Here is a 19923-nt window from a genome sequence, read left to right as displayed (position 1 = left end):
TGCCGAAGCCAATGGTGCCTACTCGTCTCGAGATGCCTGTTTGGCACGCGTCGGCTAAACTTGCTATGGTTTGACCCCCGCCGTAAACCATCAAAAATAATTTGCCCCGCCGACAACAAGAAATTCATTTCTCACCCCTCACTCGGCCAGCCATTGAACAGAAATATATCTCTATATCTAGTTTTTTGATACTTCTACTCTGTCAGAATGTCTGCCTCCGAACAAACGTGCGTTATCCTTCTCTGGCATATTTCCTTGTTTTCCCATTGGCTAACAAACCTTCGTACCCTTTCCAGTTTCATTGCAATCAAGCCCGATGGTGTCCAGGTATGAGCGGCAAAGAAAGCAACATTTATACATACTCTTATATCGCGAGAACCAGTCCTATCGCTCGGGGCTAACATTCCCTTTTCTAGCGCGGACTCGTCGGTCCCATCATTAGTCGTTTCGAGAGCCGGGGGTGAGTGTCGGAGATTGCTGTTGTGAAGCAAACCAAGCCCAAACGATTCTGACGGCCATAGGTACAAACTTGCTGCCATCAAGCTCGTCACCCCTTCGAAGGAACACCTCGAGAAGCACTATGAGGATCTTTCCAGCAAACCTTTCTTCAAAGGCCTTGTTACCTGTTCGTAGCCCCGTTATTCCTACGAAGGTACAATTCATGTTGGATGCTGATGCACCTTAGATATGCTGAGCGGACCTATCTGTGCCATGGTCTGGGAGGGCCGTGATGCCGTCAAGACAGGTCGTGGTATGTATAATACTTCATCACTTGTCTGACAGACCCCGATCTAATTTTCTCCATCAAATAACAGCCATCCTTGGTGCCACTAACCCCCTCGCCTCTGCCCCCGGCACCATCCGCGGTGACTTTGCCATTGTAAGTGACCAGGAGTCTTTGCCATCCTGGGCCTCGATTACGGCTCTAACCAATTTACATAGGACGTCGGTCGCAACGTCTGCCACGGCTCTGACAGTGTCGAGAACGCAAAGAAGGAAATCGCACTGTGGTTCAAACCTGAGGAACTCGTTCAGTATCAGCAAAGCCAGGCCAACTGGGTCTATGAGTAGAGCTATCACTTAGCGCACCACGCCCTATTATGACATAAGTTAATGACAATAAGGAAAAGTAATTCGGAAGAATATCGAGATCTGAAGAAAAAAGAAAAAAATTTTACTGTTTGTTGATATTTCACAACACGAGCATCCCTCGTACATATCCATTCACATATGTATATACATGTCACGTCACAGCCATAATCAAGTCCATTAATAGAAAATAGAATATAGGTCTAAGTCTTTCTACCAAACACCTTCCTGACTCCCCTCCCCAGAGGCCCAAGCACAGCCCTCGCAAACCACGGTGTAGCCCAGACGCTAAGCACAATCCTCACAGGCATCATCGCCTTCGTTATTGCGTATGCGGTCGCAAACTCCAGTATCAGCCGCACCCCTTTATCCGCATCTATATTTCCAGCCAAACTACTCTTTGTCCCCATACCCATCCCCCCCGCCACCATTGCCTCCGCCCGCACTTCCGCCTCGCCGGCAACCCATCCTTTCGTTCTCAACCACCTCCCGAACCTTTTCACCCCCTCATCCGCCGCCCCATTTCTCAGCGCCGGAATCCAGCCACAGTAATGGAATGCACCCGTCAGTCCTATAAGCGGTACTACGGCGGTAATTTCGTGTAAGATTAGGAATGAGGTAATGTGTGTTACGGGGGCACTGAGGAGCGGGGTGGTGTAGGATTTGAGGAAGCGGGGGAGGCGGTTGTTGAAGTTATGGAGCCTGGTGCGGAGGCGGGAGGAGTTGGGGTTGGGTGGTGGAGGAGATACTGGAGGAGTGGAGAATGACTGGCGAAGAGGAAATTTGTGGAGGGAGCTTGGACGGATGGATGGACGAAGGGGTTTAGTTGATAGTGGTTGATGGTGGAGATACATTTCTTTGTTTTATTATTTCGATTTGTTTTATCAACGATCACTCATATTCCACCTTACCAGAGAAGGTTTTCTCAGATGTCAGGTGGCTCATTAAAAGTGGGTGTGTTCGGGTATAGAGTAGCATAAAAGCTCCATGCTAAAATGAATTACTGGGGAGCTATGGTGTTTATGGTGCTTTGCGATAGTTAAATGACGGAATTGCGGTTTGATATTCGGACAAAAATACAATGTTTGTTCGGTTTGCATCATGCCTGCGAATCATGTGATTATTGGGTATCCCCTCTTCATACATTCTCCTCCTCTCCAATCGCACTTAAAAATCCATTCAATTGCAACTTAACAAAGTTATATATCTTTCAATTGAACTTCGCCAACTGAATCTGGGGAAATTTTCAGGCTAAAAGTTCGCAGAGTGTGAACTCCTCTCCTCTATTACAAGACTACTGGTACTCCCAGCTGTCTAATCCCATGTATCAAATAGGAATCGATTTCTTTTCGATATCATTTACATAATCGACGATGTTTTGGAAATACTCTCTGGACTCCTTGTCGAGTGCCTTGAGGAAAAAGTAAAATGCGTGTGGAAGACCTGCAAATACTTTTTCAGTTACTGGGACGCCGGCGGCCCTGAGGGCCTCACCATACGCAAAACCCTCATCGCGGAGTGGGTCAAACCCGGCAATCTGGATGACTATCACATTTATTAGTTGAGTATGCTTCGCATTCGTGGTTTTTGGGTGAACAGGGATGTTTTTCTGCTTGAATCTTCTGCTTACGAGCTGGGGGGAGGTTTGCATGGCTTTCAGCTAGTATTGGATTGGCATAGACCTCTGGTTTCCCTTTTGGGAGATATAAATTCCAGTGGAACAAAGCCCTCGAGGACGAAGTGGCGGCATCTTCGTTATTCTCGTCCCAGCTGTTATATTCATATTTATCCCGAGGAAAGAAGTCGGGGTGACAGATCATTGGCATATTGAGGACTTGACCAGATACTCCGGTAATCCCTTCATCTCGAAGTTTCAATGCAAGGGATGCGGCCTTTCAAGTTGTTACCATTTTGATTTAGCATTGAGTTGGACAATACTTACAAGGTTTGCGCCACTGGTGGAGCCTGCCAAATAAATCCTTTCAGGGTTAATGCCAAGGTTGACAGCATTCGATTTACACTATCCAAACGATTGTGAGCTGGCATGTTCCGTCAGAGGGCACGCAATTCAAAAGCTTTTACATACCCAAATTAGCGCGTCAAAGCAGTCATTCAAAGGATAGGGGAATGGGAATTCCGGGCACTTTCGGTACTCCACACTCACGACAACCAACTTGTTGTCCCTGGCCACCTGCCTATTCTGCGCTTCTTCAGCGTCATGTGTGAATATTGTCCATCCTATAGATTACTGTCAACTAATGGTTTCCACCTCTACTGATATAAGTAAAACAGCAATCCCATGCGACTTACCTCCCCCATGTGCGACAAAGAATAAGGATGCTCGTGGGGTTGGATTTATCGGCTTATAGATCCTGAGTTCCACCGTGGCACCATCCCTCACTGGGATATTCATATGCTCAATCGTTATATCCTTGCCCACAACGGGGCCATCGTCGAAAACCGCAGGTGGGAATGCATCCCATGCAGCCTTGAATTTTTCCATATCCTCGATGGCATATAAATTCCCAACGAGCTTGGAAGCCTCATCTTTTAACGATTCGAAAACCGGGTGAGGTGTGGCAAAGTGTGCGTACTTGGACTTGGCGTTTGAGTTGTCCATTGTCATGTTGCGGGGAAAGGTCTGTGACGGGGGGTTTGGAACCTGTTTCGTCGAAAGCTGTTAAGGGTTGCTTTGAGAAGACATTCTCCTTTTTATCAGCTGGACGCACCAAGGTGATAATAGAGCGGCGAGATACGATAATGTGCCTCGCTTGGTGTATCAATCTGGACCAAAATCAAAGCAGCTCGTGCCAATCAGAATCCGCATATGTTCCTTTCAATCAGCGGACGCAGGGACTCAGATAGACAATACAGATGGGTGATCAGGAAATCCCAGCGGCACCTTACATCGAGTAAACATGTAAGTAGTTGGAAGCGTTCCTTGAAACAAATCTCCTATCAGATGGATACGCCTCCAAATATGAATAATTTCGTCTCTCATGATACCAGCCTGGACTACGGACAACTTTCACCTATCACGAACTCCCCACCACGCTTTGTGATGAATACGTCATCTACTCTTGCCTAAGCTGCAGGGTAGAACAAAGAAACAAGAAAGCAAAACCGACGGTGATCTTGTTCGTTCAGTTAATGTGCGGTGTGAAATGGCTGCCATCATTGATTTTGATTGGCCACAATGTATCCAAGGTCTTTGTGCTGTTCCATACGAACCAGATTTGACTCGGTTTCCATTTTTCATCCAACTCCATATTTCTACTAACTTTATCAATGTGCCACGCCGCATTTCCTCTGATGGATAGGTTTAGGATCGTAATCTTCTGGTCGCTGAATGGCTGGAAATCAATCATCAAAGCAAGTTTATTTGTTCCACATGGTCTTCTAGCGATTGAGCCCTGTATGTAGCCCTGTATGTAGCTTGAGGAGCTTTATGCACTCAGCATATGGTTGAGGGTTTACATTCGCATCATAATCCGAAAATGAAATTGATATGAAATTGAACAGTCGGATTTTATTATCGTTTCAACTCGCCACCTTGAGTTATAGAGGGGGCGTCTCATGAACTAGCCAGCAAATCCTATACGGAAGAATCTAGAAAGAAAGTGGAGTTGTTCTGATCCCGTATTGACGGATAGATACTAGCAGTGATCTCAGGTAGTGGAGATAGTAGCTCTTTTGCTCAGTATGGTTTCGAATTGTGCATCTGCAGAATTTATACAGCATAATGCGATCATTTGGCTTGAAGCGAACATACTTCCCACACTGGCTGGAAGTGGTGATGCTTTGGACTTGCTTTGTCTGAGCAGCCGCTAATAGGGAACCAAGCGGGGCTGTTACTCAATATCGTCACAAAAGGCAACTCGCGGTTCTTCGCCATAAGCTTCACTAGAGCGCAAAACACCACCACCATCATAACAACAGCAATCATGGAGAAAATATCAGATAAAATAGCGAATCTCCCCCCAGATGCGAACTATTTCTCTCTGGAGTTTTTCCCTCCAAAAACCCAGATGGTGCGTTCCCGTCGAAACTGAAATTTACCCCACCACTCCCGCTTATATCCCACGTTGTTTCACCAGACTGATCAATCCGTGTTTACAGGGCTCCTCAAATCTCCAAGCCCGTCTGGAGCGCATGTCGCAAGCTCTGCGACCGCTTTTCGTAACCGTTACTTGGGGTGCTGGTGGAAGCACTGCGGCTAAATCCCTCGAGCTCGCCGAGATATGTCAACGTCAATTAGGTTTGACCACTTGCTTGCATTTGACATGTACAAATATGAACAGGACACTGGTAGACCATGCGCTCTCAGAAGCCAAAGCATTGGGCATCAGGAACATCCTTGCGTTGCGTGGTGATCCCCCGCGAAGCGAAGAGTACAATATTGATGGCGAAGATGACAGCAATAAGGATTTTACGTGGGCAGTTGATTTGGTGAAGTACATCCGCCGCACACATGGTGATTACTTTTGCATAGGGGTGGCAGCATATCCAGAAGGTCATTCAGACGAGTCATACCCTGAAGTGCAAGACCCTGTCAAAGACCTCCCATACCTTATCGAAAAAACAAGGGCCGGAGCGGACTTTATCATGACTCAACTTACTTACGACCTAGGAGCATACAAACGGTTTGAGGAAATGCTGCGCAACCACGAATCTGGCGTTTTCGAAACTATTCCTATCATTACCGGATTAATGCCCATACAGAGCTATCATATTCTAACTAGGACGACGAAACTAAGCCATGCAAGAGTCCCTCCTGATATAATGGCGCGAGTGGAAGCAGTGAAGTCAGACGATGAAGAGGTGAAGCGAATCGGGGTGGATATTTTGTGTGAGATTGTAAATGGATTGAAGCAGGTTTCCTACCCTGGCCCACGTGGATTCCATTTCTACACCCTTAATTTAGAGAAAGCAGTTGCCTTGACCGTCGAGAAGTGTAACCTAATACCGCCGTTATCCCCTCTCAGCGATTCAGAAACATATATGGACACTGCGGTTTTTATGGCGCAAGGCAAGCAGAACGGTATTTCCCTGTTATCGAAAAGGAGGGCCTCCTCTATGAATTCCCAACCTCATAACCGATTGATCGTTGATCGACCTTCGGACGCCGGGGGTTCCTCCCAAGCATCTACTACCCACGAAACTCCTGCTCTTGGTGCTGGTATGCCGGCCCTTAATCCCCCTCCACGAACAACCACGCTGCAGATATCGGAGGGGGTAGGTGCGCTGGGGCGCGAGGCGACCTGGGATGACTTCCCAAATGGTCGGTGGGGTGACGCGCGATCCCCTGCATTCGGAGAAATCGATGGATATGGCCCCTCCCTACATGTCAATGCTGCCGTGGCACGACGACTCTGGGGATATCCAACAACGAAACAAGACATTAATAACATCTTCCAACGCCATGTGTCGGGCGAGCTTCACCTAGTACCCTGGTCGGAAGGCGGAGCGCAAGATACTGGTGGCCTGAATGCAGAGACCGCCACTATTCGAGACGAGCTTCTTCACCTCATAAATGGACGTGGGTGGTGGACGCTCGCGTCCCAGCCTGCAGTGAATGGGGTGCGCAATGACCATCCGATTTTCGGCTGGGGTCCTCGCGGTGAGGGCTTCGTTTTCCAGAAGGCGTTTGTCGAGTTCTTCTGCCCGGCCCATGACTTCGAATCGATATTGAAACCAATATTTGAAAGCCACAGCCACGATGAGTTTGCGTGGTTCGCAACTAATGCTGCTGGTGACTTCATGTCGTCTTCTCCTGCCACGGATGCCGCCACAGAGGACTTTTCCGGGCCTGTTGATGTCTTCCTAGATTCTAATGTCTCACCGGGTAACACTGGAGTTACTGCTGTCACGTGGGGAGTGTTCAGAGGTAAAGAAATTGTCACCCCGACTATCATAGAAGAAGTTAGTTTTCGTGCATGGGGTGATGAAGCGTTCCGTATCTGGGACGAATGGAGGCGCATATTCCCGCGTGGAAGCCCTACTGAGAGATTGCTAGACCAGCTAAAGAATGATGTCTGGTTGATTTGTTGTGTAGGCCAGAAATACGGTGCTGGCTGCGCTAGTCTAGAAGCTGCGGAGGCAGAAGGGAAGCTATTATGGAAGTTGCTTGGAGGGACGGGTACGGAACCAGATTCTGTTGACAAACATTAAGCGTATATTATATAGCATTTGATGAGAAGCCCAGCTCTTTTATGGGCTGTTCTATCACATGGTACTAGTTATTGTGGGAGCCTCGGCTTCCTAGTACGGACTAGACCTCGTACATGTACAGTGTGTAGGTAGCCCCTGGTAGATAGCAACTAATACAACCAGACATCCAACAGTTGCCTAACTATGCCTTGACAAATGACAAACGAAACCATTGTGATAATTTTGTGAGCATTTTTCTCTCCTATCTTTTCTTTTTGGTTGTTGGCATCCCTATTGCTCACTACAAGGCCTCATGACCACTCTAACTTAAGCATTGCTGTGCCGGTTAGATAGTTACAGTAAACCAACTTTCCATCTCCGTTATTGGTTAATTTGTCTCATTAGGTGGCTTAATAAAGCGAACACGATATCTACAAGGTATGCTACTCAAAAAAAATAAAATAAAGAAAAAAAAAGGAAAAGAAAAAAAAAAGAAAAGCAAAAAGAAATGGTCAAAACTATATACAGCGTAAACAGATTTCATCAAATTTCCCATAAATTTTCTTTCTTTTTTTGGTGGTTGCGGGGGGATTTTTGGCGTAATGACAGGACATTCCATTTAATCCACAGGTGTTCATAAAAAATGCTTGGTGAGGATGAGAAACCAACGAATCCAAACTTGTGTAAATAAATCTATTCGGCTAACTTGTTTCATTACCAGCAATTCAGACAAAAGAAAACCCCGTACCAAACTCGTGCTGAAGCTCATTAAATTATCGAAACTGTTCATATCGTGAAATCATCGAGTTGAAAGAAAAATATATCGTCTAGGACTCGGCGGCTAAAGCCAATCCAGCTCCTCACAAAAGATACCAGTCCATCATGATTCCTGGAGAGTAGTAATGCATGTTGATAAAATTTCTCAAAGAACATATCGGAACATCGGCGCGTGATCGGCCAATTCAGAGGTGTCGACCGGGTCATTAGCATTGGGTATACCATACTTCCTGTCCCGCCGCGCATTGACGATGCGGTGACGAACGTGCAAAATGGTAGGTAGGATGACAGACAGGGATAAAAACGAGAGTACGATGGAATATCCTCGAATAAACCTAGGCCCCTCGTTTGTCGGAAAGCTTTTGCTCACGAGAATGCTCCAGGAATGACCTGCGACAAGTAGCATACTTATTGCAGTTGTTTTCTTTGATTCTGCACCGCAATTGTCCGAAGCCCATTGTACTTGTAGTGGTACACATGGGAAAACCCCTGCCAAAAGAATGAAAATGCCACAGAGGGCAACTTTTCGATTCGATTCCGCCGGATATGTGAACAACAGAGTCGCCCCGATGATAGAAAACATTGCACAACCAATTAGGAACGGTCCACGCATTTTGGTGCGATCAGAAAGAAGGGAGACTATAACCATCATGACCCAGCCAGTCATGTACGGACCGATAGTGAGATATTGGGCCTGCTGAGGTGTAAAACCCAGAGACTTGACAATTGTCGGCAAGAAAACAGTAATCAAAGCAAGAGCCGCATCATGGCCCATCTTGCTAAGTGCACATGCATATATTTTCCAATCTTTGAAGGCTGAAATAACATGTTTCTTCACTAAGACTTTAGGTCCCTCACTTTTCTGGCCGCGGTGCATGCGCATTATAGACACCTTTCGTTCTTCTTCGTTCCTGAGGAATTTGGATGTCTCGGGTCGATCGGGGAGGAAGAGAAGGGCGATGAACGCGAAAACCACAGTTGGGAGCCCTTCTATCAAAAATAGTATTCGCCAGCGTCCGATATTAGTGTTAATCAGAGATATAGCGTAGGATATCAAGCCACTGAAGGCACCGGATAGTGCAGCCATGCCAACTAAAAGTGCGGTCCTAAACGCAACTTCATCGCGCGTGTACCAAATAGTCAAGTAAAATACTATAGTCGGTGCAAAGCCAGCCTATGTGATATCGTCAGCATTGATAAAACAAGTTCTCATATCTCGATCACATATTAGATGCCCTGGACCTACTTCACACAGACCAGTAAAAAAGCGTGCAACTGCAATACCCCAAAATTGATTTGCACCTGCCGCAGCACCGGCAGCAGTGCCCCAACCCAGCGCGCAAACGAAGACGAACTTAGATGGATTGAAGGTTTTCCCGACGAGTGTAAGTGGAATGGCAAACAACACACTAGAATTTACTTGTCAGTAAAATGGAGTAGCATGAGAGAAAGGAATAAATAAAAAACCCACAATCCAAAGTAGAAGACACTCGCAGCCCATCCAAAATGATCGTCATTGCCATTCAGGGCATCATCCTCCAATCCTAGGAGTCTCGCATTTCCCAAATTGCTACGATCAAGGTATGCCTGTCGTCGGACGTTTTGAGACATTTAGATACTGTGAAGCCGTGTAGGATCTGCAAAGATGGGGGGAATATAATAACCTACCAACAGATAGAGGCAAGCCACCTGAGGCATAATAACCCAGTCTTGCCGGCGAACAAGATTTCTGAGCGCACACGATCAATTAACCTTTAGTCCGAATTTGTGTATAGAATGAGAATGGAGAGCCAAGATGTGCCAACCTTTCTACCCTTGCCAACTCAGGTGTGATTTCCAGCTGCTTGGTGGTTTCACGCACTCCATCTTCAAGCTGACCAGAATCAACATTTTTGTTATCAATTATCTTCCTTTTCTCAGTTGACGATTCATGAATTGAGGACGTCACTTTCAAGTGTATGTCTGAGACCAATTGTTATACATTTCAAACAAGATCCCAAGGATGTTGTGAAGAACAGCAGCCTTGGTAAATTATATTTAATAATACATGTGCCCTGTGCAGGCGCACGTTTTTCTGGCCAGTATATTTATTTACTAAATTTGGCACGCCTAAGAGAGCACTGGGCTGTGGCAAGTGGTTCTCAAGTACAAATCCACGTGGCTTAGCCCCGGAAGTTGTAGAATTCGAACATAAATTGGGAGTGACGGCGAAGCCGCTCTTGGAAATTCGGTACGTGCAGACTGTGTGGTTCGACACCGTTTTAAGGGGAAGATCAAGGCCGAGCACTGCTGCAAGGGCGCCCGTTGGCATACGCAAGAAGCAGAACGTTTCTGCGGCTATCCAAACATTGACTCAGGCTAGGTCCAATTAACAGCGCCATGATTGAAATCCAAAGGCCGTAAGGTTTCGTCTGTTCAAGGAACGTTGAATCCGGGACCAGAGAAGGGGTGGAAATGGTCGCCTCTCTGATGAACCACTGGCACCGCCACCATCATCACCATCCGTGACTGTCATGGGCAGTGCTAGAAATCAAATTAGAGAGTACTATAATCCCCAGCTGTCGAAGGCGTCTGTGATGAGAAGAAGCCAGAAGGTTAGAATAAGGTTGAAATAAGCTTCGACGCTAGCAATGCTTGAGTGCGGGACAAATTCGGGGTTAGAAATGGAAAATCAAATTCCCTAATCACAGCAAAAACATAGCTAAGAGTTTAGTTTCTTTTCTATCTTCTTTAAGATCTTGTAAACCCTAGGACATTGGAACTATATTTTTCTTATATAGATGTAAATATGTACTAATCATTGCCAGTCATTTTGAGGAATATCGAGTTAATGGCTCCTGATGATGGGCGCTGCTGATAAGTATAGATGCCGAGCGCAACTGGCAATTTTACAGTCTGTTTGGCCTAGGTTTTGCCTGGGCCCACCTAGGTGAACACGGTTTGAATTTATGTAAGGCGATTCTAACCATGATGGAAGCAGATTTTCTACCCACGTTCAACTCGGTGCCTGGCGCAATCAAATTGTATCTCTTATTGACATGGCAACACCCACTTCCCCCGTATGTTGATATGAGATTCTCATGCCTGCTGCTCTGTACGGGCGATCTCTAGATATGTGAAAAATATAATCAAAAGAATAAGATTTTCTTTTATTAACTATCACTATTATTATCACTTTTAAAATCACCCGAGGCTTGAAATAAAAATGGTGATGGCCGAGGTTTAACCTGGAACCTAACTCTCCGGCTATTAATAGTGCTTTCTTTCCCCAGAGCTACAATCGTTTATTAGTGGCTCAGTGAGCCAAAGCGGAGGAGACAATGTGGCGAGGGAGATATTTCTATTTATTCGCACGACCAACCTTTTTACGGGCAAAGCGTACTAATTCTATTAATACAACTACCACGCCTATCATAGCATAGGGAGGGAGTAAATATCGAATATCAACTGTCGAACGCGAGTAGTACACTACCGCATGCTGAACTATTTTATTGAGAGGCTAGTTTTCTTTCTCCACTGACTTTCATTTTACGCGTCATTTTAGCTGCGGAGGAACTGAAGGGACAGGTGGGGAAAGGTTTTACTCGATTGGTGGGGTGCTGCGGGGCTGGGGTGCCGGGGGGGAGGAAACACGTATCTCATTATCGACTAGAGCAGAGCAGCATGCTTGATAATGTGGAGAAACGGGATGTTATTTAAAGCGAAGAAGATTCGTGATAAATAATTACCCTGCGTACCTAGCTAGGTCTAGATGCAGCTAGAAAGTCGTATTTGCGGCGAAACCATGAGCATCAACATTTGGAGTGACAATCGAGGACCCTGACTGTGTGGGAGCAGTTGTAATCTGGTCCAAACGCCCATACACCTTGGGATTCTTCGGTTTGGCACCTGCTTCCCCTTTAAATTGATATCCACGTAATCTGAGAAATTGTAGTGTCACCAAAGATGGTTAGCTAGGAGCCAATAGTTGCTTTTTAATGAAAATACAATAAATAAATAAAAAATAAAAAATAAAACCAAATCAACAACAAAAACAACATGAAAGAGAAAAGGGAAGGGAGTTAAGCTGGAGTGGGGGAATTAAAAATAAGGAATTAAAAATAACTGTATGCAACATACCTAGGTCCCTGGCCAGATTGCCGTGGTAATTCAGGCTCGTAAGCTCGCTCAAACTTCGCCACGTCTTCGTCAAACGTACCCCTGGCAATACTGTCTCTGATAGCCACATAAAAATTATCGAGGACATGATAATTATGTATTTGCAAAAGCGTCCATGAAAGCATCTCTTTTGCATGAAGCAGATGTCGAATATAGGCTCTGGAGAACTTTTGACATGTATAGCATTTGCAGCTTCGCGAGAGTGGTGACATGTCAGCCGCATGCGTAGCGGGCCACATATCAATGCCCAAAGGCCTCACATCAGTCTCGACATCGCGCGCTAAACTCGGAAAACCGAAATCAAGCGCAATACCCGCGTCTGACGCTTCTCCGACAAACGGTACTGTTGAGAGGTCTATGCCCAATGAAACTTCCTTCAAGATTTCTCGCGGGGTTTTTGTTTCACTTAATGACAGACGCACGAGCGCAGACATTGATTCCGGTATCGCAGAGGTGCTGTGAGTATCGTAAACCGCGAACCCGGCCACATTTTGTCGCATCTCGTCCTCTAGTTCCTCTATGTATAACATCTGCTGCTCCTTATCTAGTGGTAGTAGCGGCGCAAGGAACAAGGACACAAAGTTCCCTTCGTCCTGTTTATCATATAGTCTATCGATTGCATCCCTCGTCCATGCGTGTGTCCTGTCCACCATTCGCTCTCGTCGCTTGACCCCGGGTGGTTTGCTGGACAAATCCGAAAGCCCAACAGCAATGTCTGGTTGTAATTTTTGGATGGCCTCTATATATTGCTCGGTTTCCAATTGACGGTACCCAACTGAACTTAATATCGTCACTGAATTGGAGGAATTTGGAGTGGGACATGGGACAGGCGGGACTCGTCGGGGACCTAATATCAACAATAGATCCTCGTGCTGGCATATAAATTTCCGGAGGGCCGATTCAAATGGCTGCGTGGGGATTTGGTATATCGGCGGAATGGATCTATGTCCTTTCTCCGCAACTAAACTGCTCCAATGAGCAGCGTTGTTAGATCTCGACAGGTATGTGCGGGCGTTGAGAGTTAAGTTAAAAGGGCATGAATCCATCTTACAATCCTCAAAGGCAGCATATAAACTCCCAATTGACATCCGGTCGTACATAATATCATGGGACACATGGGGCAGTACGCCCCGAGAAGTTATAGGAACATGATTCGGAGTTTGTATTGGCTTCCTCCCGGTCAAAGAAAGTCTACCGAGTCGCGGGGCCAGGAGAGTCGGCGTAGAACCCAACAGGCTAAAGCTGAACATCTCATCTGGAGGTTCAGCAAGCGATTCAGGTTGCATAATGCTGCAAAAAAAAAAAAAAAGAAAGAAAGAAAGAAAGAAATAATACTAGTATGTATGGAGAAAACGGATGTTCCTGATTCACAACTCCAGAGGGCTCAAAGTAACTTATTTAAATAGCTTGTCTGAACAGCACATGACCTGGGAGAGCGCCAAGAACATCAACCTCAGTATGGAACCTTGGATTGTAACTTTTAGTAGAGCACCTTTTATTTTGTGCATTGATTCAGGAAAATACGTATTATTTCATTATGGAAGCCCTACGGGGAAGCAATAAAAAGCAGAGGGGGGCTCTCATTGTGCTGGAAGGATTGGACCGCGCCGGCAAATCTACTCAATGCGCATTCTTACAGAAGACCCTCCAAGAAGAGGGGCATGAAGTCAAGTACCGCCGGTTTCCAGGTACTAGCTCAAGTGCCACCAGATGCTCACACAGGCTAGTGCTAATGAACAATTATAGACAGAACTACTGAGATAGGGAAACTGATTAACGGGTATTTGATGCAAAACGCACAATTGGATGATCATTCTATTCACCTTCTGTTCTCTGCCAATAGATGGGAGGCAGCGGCAGAAATACAACGGGATATATCAAATGGCATAACCGTCATCATAGATCGCTACTCCTACTCCGGAGCTGTTTATTCTGCAGCCAAAAATATCCCCGGCTTGTCGTTAGAGTGGGCTTGGCAGCCAGAGATCGGTTTACCGCAACCGGATATATGGCTTTTCTTGAACATATCGCCGGAGGAAGCGGCAAAACGTGGTGGCTATGGAATGGAGAGATATGAAAATGATGCCTTTCAGACCCGAATACGCCAGTTATTTCAGGAGCTTATCGCAAGAGAGGACCCCAACAATATTCACGTCGTCGACGCAGGTCGAGCCGAATCGGAGGTTGCGCTGGACGTTATACGCGCAGCGAGGAGGGCCATTGAAGAAATCAAGGGCAGGGATTCTCTGAAAAGACTTGCTGCATTATCACACCCAGCAAGCAGCCTATCCTGATATTTATCATGTTTATCGCTGAGAGGGCATAGCTTTCTCATGCCATCGATTCTCACTCGATAATCTTCAGCGTTGTTCCAGTCGGATATGTTGATTCTAGGGGTGCTATATAAACCCGAGAAGTTTGTTTTCGCATTGCATTTACGTCGTCTATAAAACTGGATTTCAGCGTGACTGCTTTCTCAGAACCATTGTCTATGTTTGTCCTGATCGCGCTGCCAACACTTCTCCCTAACTTTCCAAAATTGCTCCCGCCCACCGAGGGATGAGAACGAATCTGGATTCCCATTGTTTTGGCGTCCGTGGATGGCATCGAGGCTTTACTTTCGCCTTCTTCCGAGGAAACATGATTCGAAATTTTTCTTTTCCCCACTTGTTCTGTCCTCCGTCTCCGTCCCAATAACCGTTTCACCTCTTCTTGGCCACGAAACCGCAATGTAATTTCCTTCATTAGGGTTGGCCATTCCAACTTCCCCAGACAGGCAGGGCACGTCCCTTCTCTTGGTATTAACTTTCCGTTAAAACCTGCCGCCTCCAAAAAGTGTGCCGACAAACATAAAAGATGAGAAGCGCAGCGGCACAGGCTATGTGAACATATTGCAATCATATCATTCCGCGGATTTAACCTTTGTTTGCACACACCGCAATCGATCACTTCCTCAGATTCAAGTAGAAATTGCGATTTTTCCACATACTCTATGAGAGCATCGTAGCCGGTATCGAGTGTTTCAATTCTTTTTCCAAGAATTTCCCGCCTGTCGGTATCGCCTGCCTCCTTAGAGCTAAAAGCGGTGGTCACCTTGATGCTATTATCTAGTAAATTATCCTTGGACTGAGACCAAACCTGCCACACATCTGCTGAGAAAAACCGCACTTCCAAGGGCCATTCTGAGAAGTACGGCGACCGTAGTAGAATATGTAGATTTTCCAAAATATTCGGCAGCGAGGTACGAGGTTTGCCTGCACGTTTGACCTCCTTTCCCGTTCTGGAAGATCCCCTTGTACCTAATTGTTCGCTCTCGTACCTTTCAACCTCAGCATGGCGGGATTCTTTTGTGTGTTGCCACGCCCATCTAGAGCCGTTAACCGAGATAGAACCGACAACAAAAGGGGAAAGGAAAAGGAAACGGGCCTACGTACTCAAACTGCAACGCGCCGGCTCTATTCATAAACCCACTCACAATAGCCACCATCTCCCATGGCCTTAATTTCTCGCTTGATGTCTTTCTTGCGCCGCCGGTTCTGTCTCCATTATGTTGGGCCAAACGCCGACTTGGTTCTGGAGTCGAACCAATATAGAGACTAGCGTGTCGGACGGTTGAACGGAGAAGGTAGCAACAGTAGAAAGCAGGAAATTGGGTTTATGGACTGCGGGATATTGTCCATCATGGCCCAGGGATGGGGGGGGTGATCGTTGAACCCTTTTGTGTTGAATGGCGATCAAGGAGTTTTAATAAATGATAAACCACTGTGACTATTCAATTTCCGAGGAATCCGAGACAGTGAGGTGGCTCCTCATCACGGGCTCAACGATTAAATGATTCTGATTTTTGATCTCGCAGTTGAGATATCTATTGGTATGCGGGTTGGTATTCCAGCAGCCTCCACACTTTCGGCGCGGTTATTTGAAGTTTTATTTCGCAAGGACGCTGTACCCTGATTCATAAAAGGTTCATGAAAATCTGAGAACACATAAATATAGCATACTATCCAATCCGTTGAGTGCCGCGCAGGGTGTGCAGAAAACGGGCACCCATCACCCATAGCAACACCAGGGGTAAACAGTGGCCGCTTAGCGGCTATTTTGGCGTCTAGCGCCAACCCCATCCATCGGAGGTTTTGCGAAAAATTCGAACCCCGTTCAACCAACCCGGCCTGTACAGAATACAGTACTAGTAATATTCTCGTCCTCCTTCCTCGAGTCATCCGATATACTTGTTCAATCTAGCTCACCCTGCCATATATATGCGATCTACCTACTGCGGCAAGCTTTATGCTAACTTTACTTTCACCCACACACTTTGTAGCACCCGGCCTCACCACTCTATAGAGTCCTAGCACTCTTCACTGTTAGTACACTGAATCCATGATTAAAACATCTCCGAGAAGAACTTAAATTTCCTACTCATTTGAAAAACGAACTACGCCTCAGCTCGCTTGGTTCCACACAGATTCATCCGAAAACTGCTCATCCTGTTACCGTTTATCAACTGTACATTTCACTCCAAAAAATCCTCTCTCCGTGAGACCATCCTTGTTTGGATGTTTTTATTATTGCTATTTTATTTCAGAGTCTATAAAGAATTCAGTGCTGAAGTCGATTGAAATCTATATTTATCCACTCCGCAAGCAAAGGACAATGGTGTGTTGCTCAGGTCATGGGTATACTATTCAGCTTTCCATCCAGTATTGATTTGATCTATGGCAGGGTTCTATATAGGTGGTGGAGTTATGAGGCTCCTATTTCTATCTGTTTTCTAGTTGCTTACCGCCATTCAATTTCATGATAAAACATCTTGCTGAATTTATGGAGAGAAAGGCAGAAACATCCCGTTGATTGTAGTGATTTAGAGAGTGTAATGTCATTCTCCAGAGCAGAATGTGCCGGGGACCCGATTCCTGGATGAAATTGGTTTAATTTGCTGACAGGTGAACGTTTCAATCTTGCAGCCAGCGTTCCCGAGGCACTCCACCTCACAGCACTGCCGTTTGAGCTTAAGGAGAAAAGAATCTGGGATTGCTTTTACTTTCATTTGAATGATTGTCAAGGCGATTGTAATGACCCACCGCGTCTATCTCACTTATGCATAAGTCTTGAAGTGGACTAATCTGTCGAGGTGATAAAATCGATTGTGCGGTGTTGACAAAGCTATAGGGCGGCAATGTGCTCTTGATTTGTCAATTTTTATCAGCTCATCCACCTTAAAATTGCCACATGGGCCGTTCGAATAGCGCCAGGGCTCCACGGCGACCAGGGCGGTAAGTATATGTGCTTGGAATCCGCACCAACGCGAACTATGAGAGCTAGCTCTGCTCTTCCATGGAGGGTCTATTGTTCAGCTTGAGGTATATAATGGCCTTAAGTCAAATGTCATGGGACAATTGCCATATATCATGCCTCACTCATCTCGCACTCATGATGCTTTCTGAAATGAACATCGATATTTTGTGCCCAATCTGGTGACGAAGTTTGTGTCCCGATTTAAACCATCTGGGAAACGCTGTTGATCTCTTTGCCAGGGGGACCGCTACCGGCCAAGATTGATGTCTGGTTGTTGAAGATATAATGTCCTTAAACAATATTATTGTTACAGAAGACATACAACATAGCTAGTACTGCATAAGTTGTAGACATCTTCTGTTGAATAACCAGCGCAAATATTATCGTGAATTTCGTTAACTAAATAGGTCAGAGGCAGGTACTTGTATGATTGGCTAGATAGCTGAGAGAAGTTACGAACCCTGATCTCTGAGGAAAAGAATCCCGATTAAGTCGTCCATCTTATCCATGGAATGGATCTTCAAGGTTTGGCCAATCACAAACCTGGAGTTCAGCGCAATACCAAGTATTTATATAACTTTAACATAACGCACAAACTGTAACTTCCAAGCCTTGCGTATCCCTCGGAGAGATACTGGTGAAATCTAGAAATTATTGATATTTTCGAAAGTTGTAGAATTCCGCTCAATCATCTTGCTGAAATATGAGGCCAAATATAGGGATGCTCCTTGAGTCTCGGCAGCATTGCCAACTCCGGACGCTACCAAAGATTTCCTTTTTTTTTTCTTTTCTTTTTTCTTGGAATTTCTTGGAATTTCTTTTTTGGTCTCGACTTTACCACAATAATTTAATCTATTCTAGAGGGTAAGCGCGTAAGTATGGGTATATTATATTACACCATAGTGGTTCGTCCATACTTGCCCAAATCTAGTAGCCACTCTATGGTAACAAGAGCAGAAGAGACTATTGTTGGTTATCGTTTGGCTCACAGCCAGCCAACAAGCATCGAATTGCCAGCTGGGGTATTGAAAGCCCTGTTTAAATGACGTCTCAAGAGTCTTCAAGGCCGGAGTACCCCGTACCGTTGTTCTCTTTCCATAAGTTCAGGAAATTGGCGAGCGCCAAGGACTCTAAGCATTTCCCACGAGCATACGAAGTAGTTGATCAATGTTGTCGAAAACGCTAATCGGGATGATACGAACGTTGGATTTTCTTGCTTTTTTGCGGGGGGTTTGTCGGGGTGTTTCATTTACCATCACGTATTACTATATACGTACCATATTTTACTTTTAGCTTACGCTTATCTAATAAATAATACCATGTTAATCAGCTAGTTAGTTAACTAGTTAACAAAATTAACTAGTTAGTTAAGGAGATTCGGCTAGCTTGTTTTTCCTTAAAGCGACACTGTTTGACAGCGCATTTACGTCCGTTTGCAGGATGGACGGATGGTGATGTAACAAAATACTTACTTCAACTTTTATTGTCACAGATTATTCCTGTCATCTCGATGCTTGGATGTATTGACCAGTCGTATCTAGGCTAACTATGGCACTCTGTCTACACTGTCACGAGAAGTAATCTACTGGGTCTGATGTCCATTTTTACATTTCGATGAATACAGGAAATCTCAATACCAGACGTCAGACAATTCCAACCCTCATGATAAGCCTTGACACCTCACCTTGAATGCCGGGCTGTACGGAGTAGAGTTCCTAGAGTTAGGCGCAAATCTTTTGGCGGTTTGCATATAAATTCCTAGTGTGTTATCAGTAAAGCGCGGTAGAGTATGAATACGGGAAGTAATCGGTACGTCGGTAAATTTTCCTTTGGTGCCAATACTCGTCCGTACCAAGTAAAATGCACGGACGTATCATGTTACCGTATCGCAGCAGCATAATCCTATTCCGCCTCAAATCTCCTTCCATCCTTTCTATCTCTTGATTCTCCCCTACTCGCAGCTGCAGCACCCACTTTCGCGCTCTCCACCACCCGGTCTCCGTCCGGCCTTTGCCGTTTCTCCGCCTCCGAGTACCTGTCTTCTTATCATTACTATTATCCACCCATCATTTAATTAATCCCTTCTGTTGACGTGTATCGGACTCCACCATTCACTCGTGGATCCCCCTAGCCCTCGGCCTCTTTTTCGCCAGCTACCCTCCCCTCCAATGCGCTATTCGCATCGCGATCGGTGTTTTCCCAAAACCACCTGATCAAATTCGCCCATCCCCTGTACTTCCGCACCGCAGCGTGGAGACATGGTGGTCCCACCTTCAACGGGAGCAACAACTGCCCAGCAGCAGTCCCAGCAATCAGCCATCCGCTCCCGCGTCTGCGAACGTCGAACCACTTCGACCAATCTTACAATGCCAATGTTCCTTTGAGTGCTCGAATGGCTGCGCCGCTTGACCTCTCCACGGTCGAGCGACGTGGCCACTCTACCGCGAGTAGAGA

General features: G+C 45.8%; 10 protein-coding genes across 10 annotated transcripts in view; 4 read left to right on the top strand and 6 right to left on the bottom strand.

Moving 5' to 3' along the window:
- Positions 1-207: 207 nt before the first annotated feature.
- Positions 208-1071, top strand: HCAG_00544 (nucleoside-diphosphate kinase; the record flags this gene model as incomplete). Its single annotated transcript, XM_001543448.1, has 7 exons — positions 208-227; positions 297-327; positions 417-460; positions 522-625; positions 686-751; positions 816-880; positions 943-1071. The coding sequence occupies 7 exons, from the start codon at positions 208-210 to the stop codon at positions 1069-1071; spliced, it is 459 nt and encodes a 152-aa protein (XP_001543498.1).
- A 306-nt stretch (positions 1072-1377) lies between these two features.
- On the bottom strand, positions 1378-1943 carry HCAG_00543 (predicted protein; the record flags this gene model as incomplete). The annotated part of the gene is made up of 2 exons (XM_001543447.1): positions 1378-1406; positions 1502-1943. The coding sequence occupies 2 exons, from the start codon at positions 1941-1943 to the stop codon at positions 1378-1380; spliced, it is 471 nt and encodes a 156-aa protein (XP_001543497.1).
- Positions 1944-2416: 473 nt separating this feature from the next.
- HCAG_00542 (predicted protein) lies at positions 2417-3709 on the bottom strand (the record flags this gene model as incomplete). The annotated part of the gene is made up of 5 exons (XM_001543446.1): positions 2417-2634; positions 2720-2981; positions 3032-3109; positions 3176-3327; positions 3400-3709. The coding sequence occupies 5 exons, from the start codon at positions 3707-3709 to the stop codon at positions 2417-2419; spliced, it is 1020 nt and encodes a 339-aa protein (XP_001543496.1).
- Positions 3710-5033: 1324 nt separating this feature from the next.
- Positions 5034-7260, top strand: HCAG_00541 (methylenetetrahydrofolate reductase; the record flags this gene model as incomplete). The annotated part of the gene is made up of 2 exons (XM_001543445.1): positions 5034-5120; positions 5209-7260. The coding sequence occupies 2 exons, from the start codon at positions 5034-5036 to the stop codon at positions 7258-7260; spliced, it is 2139 nt and encodes a 712-aa protein (XP_001543495.1).
- Positions 7261-8161: 901 nt separating this feature from the next.
- Positions 8162-9714, bottom strand: HCAG_00540 (predicted protein; the record flags this gene model as incomplete). The annotated part of the gene is made up of 4 exons (XM_001543444.1): positions 8162-9190; positions 9263-9425; positions 9488-9603; positions 9685-9714. 4 exons carry the CDS (start codon positions 9712-9714, stop codon positions 8162-8164), a joined length of 1338 nt encoding a protein of 445 aa, XP_001543494.1.
- Positions 9715-11773: 2059 nt separating this feature from the next.
- HCAG_00539 (predicted protein) lies at positions 11774-13460 on the bottom strand (the record flags this gene model as incomplete). The annotated part of the gene is made up of 3 exons (XM_001543443.1): positions 11774-11936; positions 12136-13135; positions 13226-13460. The coding sequence occupies 3 exons, from the start codon at positions 13458-13460 to the stop codon at positions 11774-11776; spliced, it is 1398 nt and encodes a 465-aa protein (XP_001543493.1).
- Positions 13461-13711: 251 nt separating this feature from the next.
- On the top strand, positions 13712-14468 carry HCAG_00538 (hypothetical protein; the record flags this gene model as incomplete). The annotated part of the gene is made up of 2 exons (XM_001543442.1): positions 13712-13862; positions 13921-14468. The coding sequence occupies 2 exons, from the start codon at positions 13712-13714 to the stop codon at positions 14466-14468; spliced, it is 699 nt and encodes a 232-aa protein (XP_001543492.1).
- Positions 14469-14788: 320 nt separating this feature from the next.
- HCAG_00537 (predicted protein) lies at positions 14789-15668 on the bottom strand (the record flags this gene model as incomplete). Its single annotated transcript, XM_001543441.1, has 3 exons — positions 14789-14937; positions 15111-15473; positions 15650-15668. The coding sequence occupies 3 exons, from the start codon at positions 15666-15668 to the stop codon at positions 14789-14791; spliced, it is 531 nt and encodes a 176-aa protein (XP_001543491.1).
- Positions 15669-17376: 1708 nt separating this feature from the next.
- HCAG_00536 (predicted protein) lies at positions 17377-19071 on the bottom strand (the record flags this gene model as incomplete). The annotated part of the gene is made up of 6 exons (XM_001543440.1): positions 17377-17517; positions 17792-17826; positions 17930-18012; positions 18387-18432; positions 18747-18773; positions 19056-19071. The coding sequence occupies 6 exons, from the start codon at positions 19069-19071 to the stop codon at positions 17377-17379; spliced, it is 348 nt and encodes a 115-aa protein (XP_001543490.1).
- Positions 19072-19861: 790 nt separating this feature from the next.
- HCAG_00535 (conserved hypothetical protein) overlaps positions 19862-19923 on the top strand; it is a gene marked incomplete at both ends in the record, with an annotated part of 5586 nt that continues 5524 nt past the window's right edge. Inside the window, one exon of the mRNA XM_001543439.1 lies at positions 19862-19916. Coding sequence (XP_001543489.1) covers positions 19862-19916 — 55 coding nt within the window. The remainder of the gene's footprint in view (positions 19917-19923) is intronic.

Source organism: Histoplasma capsulatum, genomic scaffold (assembly GCF_000149585.1).
Source record: "Histoplasma capsulatum NAm1 scaffold_1 genomic scaffold, whole genome shotgun sequence".
Classification (NCBI taxonomy): domain Eukaryota; kingdom Fungi; phylum Ascomycota; class Eurotiomycetes; order Onygenales; family Ajellomycetaceae; genus Histoplasma; species Histoplasma mississippiense.
Note: the sequence above shows the minus strand (reverse complement) of the source record. Positions and strands in the feature narration are given on the sequence as shown.